At 37.2% G+C, this 14772-nt stretch overlaps 1 protein-coding gene across 4 annotated transcripts in view; it reads right to left on the bottom strand.

Annotated features, from left to right (window-relative positions):
- The window catches only part of LOC121866494 (fat-like cadherin-related tumor suppressor homolog), a 205712-nt gene that overhangs the window by 20529 nt on the left and 170411 nt on the right, over positions 1 to 14772 (bottom strand). For all 4 annotated transcript variants that reach the window (XM_042366219.1, XM_042366220.1, XM_042366221.1 and 1 more), the window contains 6 exons: positions 14251 to 14368; positions 13706 to 13987; positions 6789 to 7199; positions 6423 to 6614; positions 2414 to 2602; positions 1849 to 2063 (listed from right to left, as the gene is read on the bottom strand). In XM_042366219.1, coding sequence (XP_042222153.1) covers positions 1849 to 2063; positions 2414 to 2602; positions 6423 to 6614; positions 6789 to 7199; positions 13706 to 13987; positions 14251 to 14368 — 1407 coding nt within the window. The remainder of the gene's footprint in view (positions 1 to 1848; positions 2064 to 2413; positions 2603 to 6422; positions 6615 to 6788; positions 7200 to 13705; positions 13988 to 14250; positions 14369 to 14772) is intronic.

Raw genomic sequence — 14772 nt, 5'->3', positions numbered from 1 at the left:
AGAGAAAAGCGACTTATAATGGAAGGTTTTATTGTGAGGATTTTTCCCCATAAGAATTAATGCAATTAAGGGTACAGTATATGCCATTCCAACATGTACAGTAATACCTCTTGAAATCTCAACAAATCACCTTACAATGGAGTTATCGCATACTGTACTGTATGTATAGTATTTGATATGGAGATACATTCCCAAGAACATTATTTGTTACCTTTGAGTAATACAGTACAGTGGTCCCTCGGTTAACGAAAATTCGGTTAATGAATTACCTTCCATAAGAATCTTCATTTCGGTTAACGAACAAAAATTCGGTTAACGAAATTCTTACGAAAATGTTTGCTCACCAGCTGGAAGATTCGTCCGCCAATACAGAAATCGGTTCTAGGGCTTACATTCGTTAAAATTGGAGTAAATATCAAGAAGGTTGTACTATTCAATAATTTTCCAAGTTTTATATTAAATTTTTTAGTAATTTTAACACTTATTTAACATAACTGCAGTACAGGGAACTAGTTTTTGGTGTGCCCATCAGCCACTTCACTCACCCACCAAGGCCTCAGTTTGCATCTGTTTAGTGGAGGAAACATCTTGCTTGTGGGTCTCTTGAACACTGAGTATTTTTATGTTTTTACAGTACAATTATTGGTCATTCTGTAATATATTTAACATATTGACAATATATAGTGCAGTGCAGTGTTGATTTAAAGAAAATAATCTTGAATTACACCTAGTGAACTTAAAATTTTATGGGTGAAATGACAGCATCAAGCATGGGGTGATTTCTCTTCCACCCTCACTTCCTTCTCTTCTCCCTTCCCCTCCACCCTCACTTCTAATTCCCATCATCATCATCATCATCAACCAGGAGCCTTCTACAGACACACCTCAAAGGAAGTGTACTTTACTGCATTTATTTTTTACTTTTTATGTAATTTTCGGTGAATTGGAACCAATTACCCAAAATCCCATTGAAACAATGGTTTCGGTTAACGAAATTTTTGGTTAACAAACGACCTTCTGGAACAAGTTGTGTTCGTTAACCGAGGGACCACTGTACATGATGGCTTGATATGGCTACTTGTTACACTTAAACAATTGAGCAATGTATTTTTACATTATAATATGTGTTTTTAACACTGGATGATGCAGATGGCGTATATGTGAAACACTTGACGTTTGAAATTTTTTTTCTATATTTGTTGGAGACGTATATCGGTACAACATATAGCGAGGACCCCTTATACCCACAGGAGTTAAGCCATAGACTGTCACAACACTGACTTCAAGGTCTTTCACATCTTTGAGATGGATACTATTCTCAGGGATATGCTCACTTCCCCTTGTTTCTTTTTAATTTACCATTTATGAAATATACACATATGTAAGGGGAGCGAAATGGTGTGGACACATGGAACTTAAAATGAATAAAGAGTGGTAAAGAAGTATGGTGGAGAAGAAATATATATGACAACTAGTCTCAGTGTTAAAGAAATACACTTTTTGAGCAGTGTTTATCTATGAAAAGTTCATAGTAACATGGAAAATTTAATGTACCCTATTTCACTCGGTTTAAGATTAGGGTAAATAAATAAAAACAAATTCAGATACTAGTCTTATTTTTCCATATAGCTGTTCCACCTTAACTAGTTAGGAATTTACTATGTTTTAGATGGCAAATTAAACATATTCAACAATCAAAGATATTGAAAACATAATTAACCTATAATTATTCACTTTGATATTTCTACACATTTGATGCACCTTCCTCTAGTGCTAAGAATAACTTAACCATATTTTGAACACCCTTTGACTCATTGGTCTAAAAAGACAAAACAGAATCCACTTTACCTGAATCAATCTTTCTCCAATGATTGCAGCTTCATTAACAATCACAGAGTAGGAGTTCTGCAGGAATATTGGCTCATTATCATTGATATCAGTAACAGTAACATTGATGGTTGCATGATTTGAGAGTGGTGGCTCACCCCCATCTGTTGCCTGAACAGTCAACTGGTAGGAATGTGCTCTTTCATAGTCCAGTGGGTCTAGGATGGATACGACGCCTGCAAAAAAGCATATATATTTATGAGGAATAAATAAATATCATACAAAGTGATAAAATCAACTAATTCCCAAATATCTGAGAATAATACAGTACTTATAAAAACATTTGTGAGTAGGATAATACAAAAAAACTGAATCTCATTACCTGACATATAATTCATGAATTCCACCAAAATGCTTCATTTGTTGAGAAATTTTCCACTAGTTAAGTATGCTCAATTCCCAGAGAAATATTCATGTTATCAAAATACAAATGACAAGTAAATTATAATATCAAAATTTATATGTATCTACAGTACCGATATAAATTTTAGCTTTTAGTCCAATATGTAGTCCTGAGAAACTATACCTGTCTTCGGATGAATAGCAAACTTGCGGTGTTCATTGCCTCCAATGATCGAGTAGGTTATTTCCGCATTCTTTCCAGAGTCCCTAGAAGTTGCTAACACACGTACAATGTCTGATCCAATATTTGCACTCTCAGTCACAGTTGTGAAGTAAGTATGACTGGCAAATTCAGGTGGGTTATCATTAACATCTGGAATTATAATAAAAACTCTCTTTATGTCCTTTCTGTCACATTTAAAAACATAGAAAGTAACACAAAGAAAAGCACTGTACTAAAAATCAGTTCCCCTGAAAAATGTTCTTGGAATCCAACAAACAAATATTATCCAACTGACAGAAGCAGCATATATTTTTTGAGAAATTGCCCATATATCATTTGTACAAAACATAGTAAAAAACAAAATAATAATCAAGGCATAACACAATATGTCAAAACTAAATACTGTATTTAAAATGGAAATGAAACTGACACACACAACAAAAATAATTAGAAAAAATGGGGGGGGGGGAACAATTTAGCACCCCCTCCAAACAAAGACACCTTATAAAAAACCTGAGCATGTGAATTTTAGGCAATTATAATGTAAAAAAAAAAAAAAGGTGTTGCATAACCAGCCACCATGATCGGCAGCAGCGTTTCAAAACAATACAATAGCACACCATAGTTCCTGAAGAATAAGAATGAGAATAAAAAAATAATAATATGATGATTCACAGGAATATAAAATGGAATATAGAATAACATAAAATACAGAAAGGTCATCTTTACCAGAGCATTAATCTGCACAGAAGTTAAAATGTTGGCATATCACAATAAATCATCGCAATTATTAATATTTATATGATGTTGCAGACAGTTCCTTTAGCAGTCACTACAGAAGCTCAATTTTTCCCACCACTTTACTGCTGAATGCACCCTTGATTGTAATAATATCTCCACTTCCATTTATCTCTACATATGTGACCAAAAGGAAGGGGACATCCATCTATCACTGTCATTAAAGAGAAGACTCCTACCACTTTGATCCCAAACAAACATTTGAGGAAACTCAGATGGTTAATGACAACACACATTGACTGTTATAATGAATAATTAATAAACTGAATCTAATTATTTTGAAACAAACATTACCTATAGTATGATGCTTTGGAACATATTCTCCTTTTCAATTAGTTTAAGGAAGTGAATTCTTGTAAAATTTTAGTTTCACAAGACAGGAATGCACCCTCACAAAAATATGGGTGATGACTATAAACCACTGTGCATGATGAGAATACTGTATCCAGGTACAAGCAACTTTTCAGTTATTGTAGTCGAGGCTCGCCCAGATTAAAAAGAGTATTTTTAATCAATTTACTTCAATAAATGTATGTTTAGCTAAATATTTGAGCCTATATTTTTTTCATAAAATAAAATGAAGTAAGTCTGTATACAGTTAACCCTCACTTTACGCGGTTAATGTAACCCGGAGGGTACCGCGGAAAGTGAGGAACGCGTAAAGTGAACAACATAACATATGGGATTAATTGAAATGGAGTCCAGGCCGATCCCCAAACTCCACTTTTTGACGACACACAACTATGTTGTAGTAAAAATATTATCTTAACTTTATGATGGCATGCACACACAATTAATAATTAAGAGAAATATCAATAATATTAGGTTTTTTAACACTTACATTAGTAGAAAAGATGGCTGGGCACACGGGGATGGGCGGTTGGTTCCGAGGCAGAGGGCAGATTATTGGCCCTCACCTGTATCACTTGTATCAATTGTATCACTATCCACCACAGAGGCTTGCAGGGCCTCTTTGTCAAACCCCCCAAAGTTCATATAAGTCCATATCCTCACTATAATTATCACTATCACTGACTTGGGCCGGCTGTAGTGGGTGGCGGGTGAAGAACTGGTAATGTTTTGATGACTGGGCGACCTTGTGCGCACCATTTTCGCGCCTCTTACACAACATGGCGGATGGCGGGAGGTTTGGATCCAAAAATGGCGCGGCTTACCAGCCGCTCTCCGCGTAATGGGGTTCACGACCGCGGAATGTGAGCATGTTAGGTTCCGGCAGGGCACCGCGTTAACGGTGAACCGCGGAATGCGGGACTGCGTAATGTGAGGGTTGACTGTATATCAATAATGTACAGGGTGTCCTCGTTGTCCGAGTATTCATTATTCATGGATCAGCAGATACAAGCCCAAGTTATTGTAGAACAATAGTTCAGGTAAACCCCGAGAGGTGTTATTTCACTTCAACGGTGATTATAAATTCACACCATCTCCCGATATACGATCAAAACAACTCACTTTAACAATACAGTGTATTCATCGAATACCCATCGATAGCCACTGATTGGAAAATTATTTTTTTTCTTGTTGTGCAAACTATGGGTTGCTTATACTCAAATTAATCGCCGTCTTGCAAGGATTCCAGCAATGTAAGTTATATTTTTCTATGTCAAGTCAGTGACATTTATAGGGAAAAAAATTTAACCCTATGCACCGCACATCTGTACCTTCACTTGTTAGCCAACCCATGCGCCGCCACATGGCCAACCCACACACTACTGCCCTGTATATGGTTCCTTGTCGATTGTTCTGTGTTTCTGTGACTGGAAAGTGCGTCGACTCTTGTTTTTGTGAATATGTGTTCTGTGCGTGATAATGCCAGACAGCCAACACTCCAGATAGGTTGTTGAAGCTTGGCAGGTCCTCCTCACATCACCTTAGCTCCATTTGGGATTTCCCCTCTAGGCATCACCACGCCCGGCAGTCACCTTTGACAAAGTCAGGTAACACATTCCCCGATTTAAGCTAAATTGCTCTCGGATGTAAGTAAACCATACATATCTTTGCCCTACGTATCAAACCTAAGGTGTTATTAATTCAGTAAGTCAGGATCTCGATGTAAATATTGCCTTCAGATATACTTCCACCCCTAAATCTATGCTGATAAGAAATAAAACTATCAGTGATTCTACAGCATGTGTGTACAGAATTCCATGTAAGGAATTCTGGCAGCAAATATGTTCACAAGTTCACAACGTCAAATGGTGGTTAAGTAAATGACTTATGTTTATTAAGGCTCTATGGTTAATATATACTTGAGTAAATACCTCCTTTTTTATGTGTATAATATACAGTAGTACATATACAGTTTCGTCCCTTCCCTCTTATCAGCCTTATGCCTCTCACAACCGTAATCTGGCCCTTGTTACCTGACATTGTCAAAGGTGATGGCCCAAAGGGAAATCCCAGCTGGAGTTCAGGTGATATGAGTCAGGATGTGATGAGTGTAACCATACCTATTACCTTACCCAACTCCCAGACCCCGCTCCGATTATCCCACCCTAGGGGACGGTTTGTCAAACCTGCCACTCAGGTACGGAAAGTGACAGCTATGGTTAGAAGCTGGTGGGCCATGCAGGTCAACACTGACAATGAGATCATGTTACCAATAGGTCAATTATTTGACTGATGCATATGAAATCTTTGCGTCAGCCAGAATTTTTTGAGCAATGCAAGTGCACTGGTTACATCAGCCTGGATCTGGCCGTGATATGGATATAAAGATATATGCATGTTTCACTGATCTTTGCGAAATACTTTTTATATCATTTTGTTAACAGTCCTGGGAGAAGTGAAAGTATGGGTTGGAAAGTAAAAGTCATTATGTCTCCCTGTATACACAGCAGAGGCAGGGCAACACAAATTAATATTTAGTACACTCTCGCCAACTCAGACTAACTGAGGGTAAGAGAGGGCCAATTTCTCGAGTAGGCCGGAGTTGGCGAGGGTTTCCTGTACTATATTAAACTAGACAATACGCCAAGGTATTCCTATTACAGTAATATACAGTATATAGATTATGGTACCTCATTACAGAATATAGTACAGTATAGTATTTAAGTTCCTAAGAGAATTAGGGATATTGTGTAAATACTGTTTTATATATTAAGTGAATCTAAAATATATTAATTAAAAAGAGAAACTTATTCTATCTCACCTGATACAAGTACGAGAATATTTGTTCTTGACGACAGTTTTGGAGACCCATGATCTGTAGCAATGACTGTTAGATTATACATGGCACGGCTTTCCCTGTCCAGTGTTTCAGTTACACTCAGTATTCCTGTTTGCTGGTCCATCACAAATATATTATGTCCTTCTAAGGCATAGGTAACTTTTCGATTGATTCCTAGAAAATTAAAATAATTGCATTATTAAGTGGGAAACAAATGTACCCATCTGACCTTTATCAAATCATCTCAAATACAACATAAAATATAACCACCAATACATATGCTGTTACAACACAAACAGTCCAACATGAGCAGACTGTATATGAGTACAGTACAGTAATTTCTTTTACCTTTGTCAGGATCAGATGCATGAACTTTCAATAAAAGTAAGTTCTCAGGAGAATTTTCAGGTACATTGATGCTGTAACTGGGCATGCCAAAAATGGGTGGATTATCATTCACATCTGTAACTTGTATCTCCACCTGGCATGTGCATTCCCAATCCAATTTTTCTCCATCTTTTACTGTAGCTTTGAGCATAAAATCTGATTGCCTTTCACGGTCTAGAGGTTTTGCCACACTAAGCTGTCCAGAATTAATATCCATAGCAAACATTCCAGCACCTTGACCAGTGAGATAGAACTGAGGTTTGGGTGAAAGATCATGGTCAGTAGCTGAAACCCTGAGGAGTGGAGTACCAGGCAAGGCGGCTTCACTGATTGTGTGCCGGTAAAATGGTGTGGTGCACAGAGGACCATTATCTGAAAGATGAAATTTAAATATACTTAAACATACATATCTACAGAACAAAGTGATAACTATGATACTGTATAATAGTAAAAGAAAAATCTTACTTGTTAAACTTAATTAAAAATTAATGATTAAAGCACAACTTCAACAACACAACCTTAAGCCCACATTTCAAATAAACAAGCACTGTGTAAACTGTAAATCAAGCATATATACCGGTGTGTCTACACAAGACTGGAATGGGTGGGTGGACAAATCTGTAAGCCCCTGCTTCTTAGTAGAAGTAAAGTCACTCAAAAAACTATCTGTACTTGAAGGAGTCAATGAATTTTAGAATGAACACCGAGACTCTTTTCGTCTCGGTAGGGTTGTCAAAATCCTTCGTCCATTGTCATTTTCTCAATAAAATTTTGTGTAGATAATTTTTTGAGTGATTGTACAATAGATACATAAAGGCCAGAACCAATGTCAGATATAAAACTGGCTTTTGATGTTACAGAATATAATTTATATACAGTCTTCAGAACTCTTAATTTGATAAATAAAACAGATCTAGAATACTCTTTACCAGGGCCAGTGCAAGATGATTTGGCGCCCTAGGCAAGCCTTTAGATGTGCGCCCCCTTGAAAGTTTTGATAAGCTAATGTAGGTACAGTAACCCATTACTACATTGTTTTCATCTTGTGGCTTTATTACTTCACCCATGCAAATAACCAATTATTGTTATTACATTAAGTCAATAAATCCTTGACGTAAACTTCAGAGGTCAGGTAACCTTGCCTCATCCCGACAAAGACAGGGAAGGGGCGGCTCAGTCGCCCTGGCAGTAAGGGAGGGGAGGGGATGGTGGGGTTGGGAGAAGGGTTCCTCAGATGTCAGCCTTCAGGTCACTGCTCGACAGTTCTCCAGGCCGCCAAAGATAAGGACCCGGGTTAGTCCCTCCGGGGGGTTAACGAATAATATTAAAAAAGAAAACGCAGTCGGCTACCGTCTACCTACCCTCGCCTCCCTCTGACCCCCCACCCTTCTAACATCCTGCTCCGACCCTCCACGGCTCCACCACAGTGTCCACCACAGTTTTCCCTTCATTTTTAATTTTATCCAAGTTTGCCCTGAATTTGTGGCGCCCCCAGATGTTGGCGCCCTAGGCGATCGCCTAGTTCGCCTAGTGGGTAGCGCCGGCCCTGCTCTTTACTGTATAATAAAATAAAATACAGCATGCCCTTCAAATTCGCGAGGGTTAGGTTCTCAAAATGATCGGGAATTGCCAAATCCGCGAATAACATTTGCTGACCACGGGAGAGGGGGGGGGGTTAAATTTTTACTTTTGTACAAAGAAATGTATATTCCCCTTATGTGTTTGCCCCTAGGACAATTATTTCTTTTATCTGTATTATATATATGTGTGCGTGTGTGTGTTTGTAGACACACACACAAAATACATAAATAAATAATAATGGAAAATCTCCTCACAAATAATCAGAAACAAATTTATTAAAAATATGAGTTTACCCTCAAGTTTACTCTGTATTTTAATAATAACAAGCACGAAGTAGACTTGGGGGTAGACTGTCACATTTTTAATAAATTTGTTTCTGATTATTTGTGAGAGTATTTTCCCATTATTATTTATTTGTATGTGTGTGTGTGTGTGTGTGTGTGTGTGTGTGTGTGTGTGTGTGTGTGTGTGTGTGTCAACACATACACACACATAAATACAATACAGGTAAAGGATATTATTGTCTCTAGAATGAATGGCTCCCAGTCCCATCTGTGGAAATGCTGGCAACTTTAAAACTACCCGCAAACATTCTTGGGTACAGCGAAATAAAAATTCGCGTATTATCCGGGCGTAATGTATTATGAGATACAGTCGGCCCTTAACATACGCGGGTTTAACATACGCGGATTACCCCGCCGGAGGAATATTCTGTACATTGAAGTAATTGAAGTACATTCAAATCGCGCGCCATTCAACTCGCGTGCGGCACCGAACAAGGGACACCGCCCGCTCCCGCAACCACACACACACACGCATAGCTCTCCCTCACTCAGTCAGTCTTGCTGTAACCACACTTGAGTTGACATCAGCATTGTAGTTGCAAAAATATTACATTTCCGTGAATGTATTATATCAAGCACAGTATGAATAGAATATCACTAATATAAGAGTATTTTAACCGAAAACTACTTAAAAAGAGTAACATATCTTGAACATCGGAAGGTTAGGTAAAGTCTTTTGTTTTCATGTAGTTTATCCTAATTTACATTGAAATGCATTACGTTTCAGCAAAACTTCTACAGGTTGTACCTCTCTAGTCCGGCAACCTCGGGACCTGACCGGTGCCGGACCATGGAAATTGCCGGACCATGGAAATTGCCGGACCATGGAAATTCACCCTTTTCCTGGATAGATAGTGACTTGTGCTTATGCTTGGAAGCACTAGCACCACTTTCTCTGCATCATGGTCTCTTTGAAGACATATTGAAGGGTTAATGTCGTATAGTAGCTTCTCAAATTTCGCGAGTTTTTAATTCTTAACGTATTTTATTGGAACACACAAAAAAAAAATAAATAAAAATTTTGACGGAGGAAACTTGAATTTCGACGGGTTTGAACGGCCCGCCAACGTGCAGATGACGTGCATAATCGTGTAAACAGGGTCATTTCTCTTATGTACAAAAGATTCATTATTGTTTATTACTGAATGTCTTTTTTATTGAATTAATGTTATGTGTGCAAAATGAGCAATACAATTCATTAATAATACGTAGAATATTAAAACACACAAGGAAATGACACAGCATTGTATTCGTTGATTACAAAACCAGTGACTGACTGGTTTTACATATAAAACTGAAGAAAATAAGACCTTGGTTGTAGCTGTAGTAAAATCAATATGGTTGTTTTAAGTAATGTTATTTAATGTTAATAAATGGAACAATAGAAGTAGCTAACGATAATGGTAAAGAAAAAAGAGAGATCGCATATGTAAGTGGCCATGCGCACACGTGAAAACATATCATCATTACTTTACATAAGAATATGAAAGCAACACTTATTTACTGTTCATATATATTTTAATTAATGTTTCTGAATTTGTTTTTATTGAATTAATGTACGTGTGTGCAAAATTAACAATACAATTTATTAATAATACGTGGAATATTAGAGGAGACGAGACGGCTGCCGGCATTGTTTATGTTAAAGCTTACGAAACCAGTGACTGATTGGTTCTACATATAAAACTGAAGAAAATAAGACCCTGAGTTTAGCTGTAGTAAAATTAATGTAAAAAATGAATATGGTTGCTTGAAGTACCTGTAATGTTATTTAATGTTAATAAATGGAACAATATAAGTAGCTAACCATTAATGGTAAAAAAAAAAGTGAGACTGCTCGTATGTAAGTGTGCACATGTGAAAATATATCGTCATTACTCTACATAAGAATATGAAAGCAACACTTATTTACTGCTCATATATATTGAAGGGTTAAATGTTGTACTCTGTATAGACAAGCAGAGAGAGAGCAGCCGAACTGCCGGATGTAAACAAACCTTAATTACCCGAGGGTTTTTTTTTAAGGGGATTAGCCCACCCGGGAATAGGTCACTGACCCACATTAGGGCCTGAGGGGCAAAAATTTAATACTCCTGTAATAATAATAATAATTCAGATAAGTAAAAAAAAAAGCTGCCTATCTACCTATTGGACAAACTAAAATCGTTCCGGACCACGGGATTTTCCGGACCACAGAATGCCGGACTAGAGAGGTACAACCTGTATTTATTTCTGAGAATATGGAAATGTAATATTTTGCTGAAATGACGTACGTTTTACAGTGGAAAGTGTGAAAGCAATATTTCGCTGCTACGTTCAAAAGATATTACCGTAATCCTTTTCCGAATGGTTTTCAATTAAAAAACATATTACTATAATATTCATCAATTCGCGGCGATTATGACAGTTTTTTAACTGAAAACCATTGGCATTCTGTTTGAACGAAAAAAATCGTGTTTTAAGTCGCGATTATGTCGTCGTCATTCCTTTAATATTTCACGTGATGTAATTATATCAAGCACAGTATTAATATAATATCATTGTAATATAACAGTATTTTAACCGAAAACTATTAAAAAACGAGTAACATCTCTTGAACATTGGAAGGTTAGGTAAAGTCTTTTGTTTTCGTCATGTATTTTATCTTATTTTACATTGAAATACATCACGTTTCAACAAAACTACTATTTATTTCTGAGAATATATTCATTCAGGCACAGTTTAGGTAAAATATACATGTGCTGTAACATTTTTTAATTGAAAACGATTCGAAAAACACGTACCCTCTAGCCCTGTTCAAGGAGAAGACTGGGAGGAGCTGTTTGGTGCTTAAGACGATGACAAGGAAAATGATTTTGATGGATTTTAATTTAAATATTCAGAAAGACCCTGGCACTGTCAAGGAAAGTGGCTGCTGAAGGCTTCCAGGACATGGCAGAGGACGAAATTAGGGAGCTAATTGAAGAACACGACACTGAGCTGACCGAGGAGGATCTACAGGAGTTAGTAGACTCAGGCAAGGAAGAGGAAGAGGAAGCGAAAGGGAAAGAGGATGAGGAAGAGGAAGAGCACCAAGAAATAACGTTGGAGAAGTTGGGGGAGATGACCAGGAATATTGAGGCACTGAAAAACCTGGCCTATAGTTTGGTCCCCTCCATGGTGGGTGCCCTGAAATTCATGCGAGGGATGGATGACGTTTTTGCTCCATACAAAAACATCATGGAAGAAATGAAAAGAAAGAGACGACAACTCCCCATCACCATGTTCTTTGATCACCGAAGGAGAGATTTAACACCATCAATCACTGGCGGCAGTGAGGAAGCAGCTGAATCCACCGTCGCCCCCACTTCACCACCCGTTATGGAATTGAGTGACGATCAGCCCGATGACCCCCGTCCTGTCGCCGAGGATAGGTACTGTACAGTAAAGTAAAATTATTATCTCTTTTTTTTATAGCTTTTCTTGCCATGTTTATTGTTTGTAAAAATGCACAGCACAGCACAGTACAGTTCAGTACTGTACATCGGAAGTGGAGGTGCAGTTATTCACAAAACATTTGTGTTTGTTGTCGGCAGTAGTGACGGTGAGGAGGTGGAGGAGGCGGAGGAGGGAGCGAGTTGGGAGGAGTGGTGACCTTGGACGCGGGAGCAGGGATGAGTGGAGATGCCAGCCAGTACATTACGGGTGTATTAATTGTTTTTATAGCTATTTTTGCATTTTAATATTAAATACTGTACATTACGTTTCAACAAAACTACCATTTATTTCTGAGAACATGGAAATGTAATAGTTTGCTGAAATGATGTACGTATTACAGTGGAAAGTGGGATAAAATTGTGATGAAAGCAATGACTTTCTCTTTCTTTCGTTCAAAAGATGTTACCGTAATCGCTTTTCGAATGGTTTTCAGTTGTGGGATTATAAGGCTAATGATAGGATAGAATATTACTGTATTGTAATACAGTACGAGCACAACAGTTTTTTAACTGAAAACCATTCGAAAAGCGATTACGGTAAAATCTTTTGAATAACGAAAGAAAGCGAAAGTCATTGTTTTCGTCATGATTTTATCCCACTTTCCACTGTAATATGTACGTCATTCCAGCAAAAATATTATATTTCCAAATTTATTTCTGAGAATACGTATATTCATTCAGTCACAGTTAAGGTAAAATATACTTGTGATGTAATATTTTAATGAAAATACGGTATCGTAGTTTTCTTTTGTTTCAAATTTAATTAACAAAGATTGATGTTTCAAATGTAATGAACAAAAATTTATGTCCAGTATCTATAAATAAACTTTAATAAATGAATACTTTATGTTTTACATCGTCCTGTGCTACCATACCATGGATTTGGCTACTTTGGGCTTGCTATGATGGCGCAAAAGATCTGCCCTGGCAACTGTACCGACATTCACAGCTGGTGGTGCGTTGGTGCATCGTTTCCATTGTTTACTGGTAGTTACTGGTAAATATTTTTCAACCTAACGAAACTATTACCCATTTAGAGGTCGACCCCCAATATTTTGCCAAATAATTTGGTCTTAAAAACTCGAACTACACACAGGTATATACGGTAAATAAGGATATGGGGGGGCCAGGGGCAGCAAAAATACGCGGATTTTTAACATCCCTGGGTATCTCTGTTACGTAACCCCCGCATATGTTAAGGGCCAACTGTACTGTATAACCAATTACAGTACAATACTGTACTGAAAAAAAAAAATAAATAAATAAAAATAAATATGATAAAAACTGAAAAAGGGAAAATGCCAATGTGGATGATAGATACTCTACCATAAGTTTTGCAAATAAACCATCCAATGGTATTCTAAGCAGTAAACTATTGACTGAACAGAGATAAAAGCAGAAAAATAAAAATAATGATAATAATGAGATCATCAGTGAAGTGAAACACATGATATTGATACTGAAAATATTAGCTTACCATTAACATCTAAAACTTGAATGAAGACCCAAGACTTTGCAACAAAGACTCCATCTGTTGCAGTAACTTCTAAAGCATAATTGTCCACTGACTCCCAATCAAGAGCTTTAGCAACATATATTTGGCCCCCTCCTCGGACATGGAAGTGTTGAAGGGCATTTCCAGCAGTGAGGTAATATATGATGCCTTGTCCCATTTCTCCATCCAAGGCCCCTCCCCCTAAGTCGTAGTCAAGAACTTCCAACTGCACTACAACTGTTCCAGGGAGAGCATTCTCCCTTACTGAAAGAGAAAATACGTCACTCAATTGAAGCTTGAATAAATTTTTTTTAAACTCTTAAGTCGAGCCAATTGCAGTAATGAAGCAGATAAACTCGCATGAAAGTCCATTGAATATATTTCATTTATTGAGTATATGTAATTACAGTATATTTAGGAATATAAATTTAACTTCAAACCAAATACGGAATTCAAGAATAATGTCAAAAGTGTACATACTGTTTTATAATGTACAATACTATCCACAACACCCGTGATACACATACCTGAAGCATGATATTTCTCCTTAACAAATTGAGGAGCATTGTCATTGTAATCAATTACTTCAATGATAATACTTGTTGTTGAACTTCTTTGTGGAGTGCCATTGTCCTTGGCAAGAACCTGAAAATGAAGACATATTAGACTTGCTTTGGATAAAGATTCCATGTACAGCATCGCTCTATGGACTGTATTGAAGAATATGGAGGTATCCCTTTAAGCTATGCCTACGGTTGGTATTCAAGAAGCGTAGTGAAAGCCCATGATGTAGCGAATGCCTACAGATATTTGTATTAACTGCCTATGGATTACTGTAATGTTCATGAGAAAAGGGGACAGCACTTTAAGAACAAGCCCTATGAAAAACTATGTTCATAATTTATATATTTACACAACATCTTCCTTAATTAAAAAAAAAGGGAGGGGCTCTGGGTCACTCGAATTACCTAAAAATCCAAATTAACCGAGTTTGGAATATTTTGACATTACTGTTACCTCCCATAAGATTCTTAAATTCGGTTAATCTA

Source organism: Homarus americanus, unplaced genomic scaffold, assembly GCF_018991925.1.
Source record: "Homarus americanus isolate GMGI-L3 unplaced genomic scaffold, GMGI_Hamer_2.0 scaffold16430, whole genome shotgun sequence".
Lineage (NCBI taxonomy): Eukaryota > Metazoa > Arthropoda > Malacostraca > Decapoda > Nephropidae > Homarus > Homarus americanus.
The sequence above is the reverse complement of the archived record's forward strand: the minus strand, read 5'-3'. Positions and strand labels throughout refer to the sequence as shown.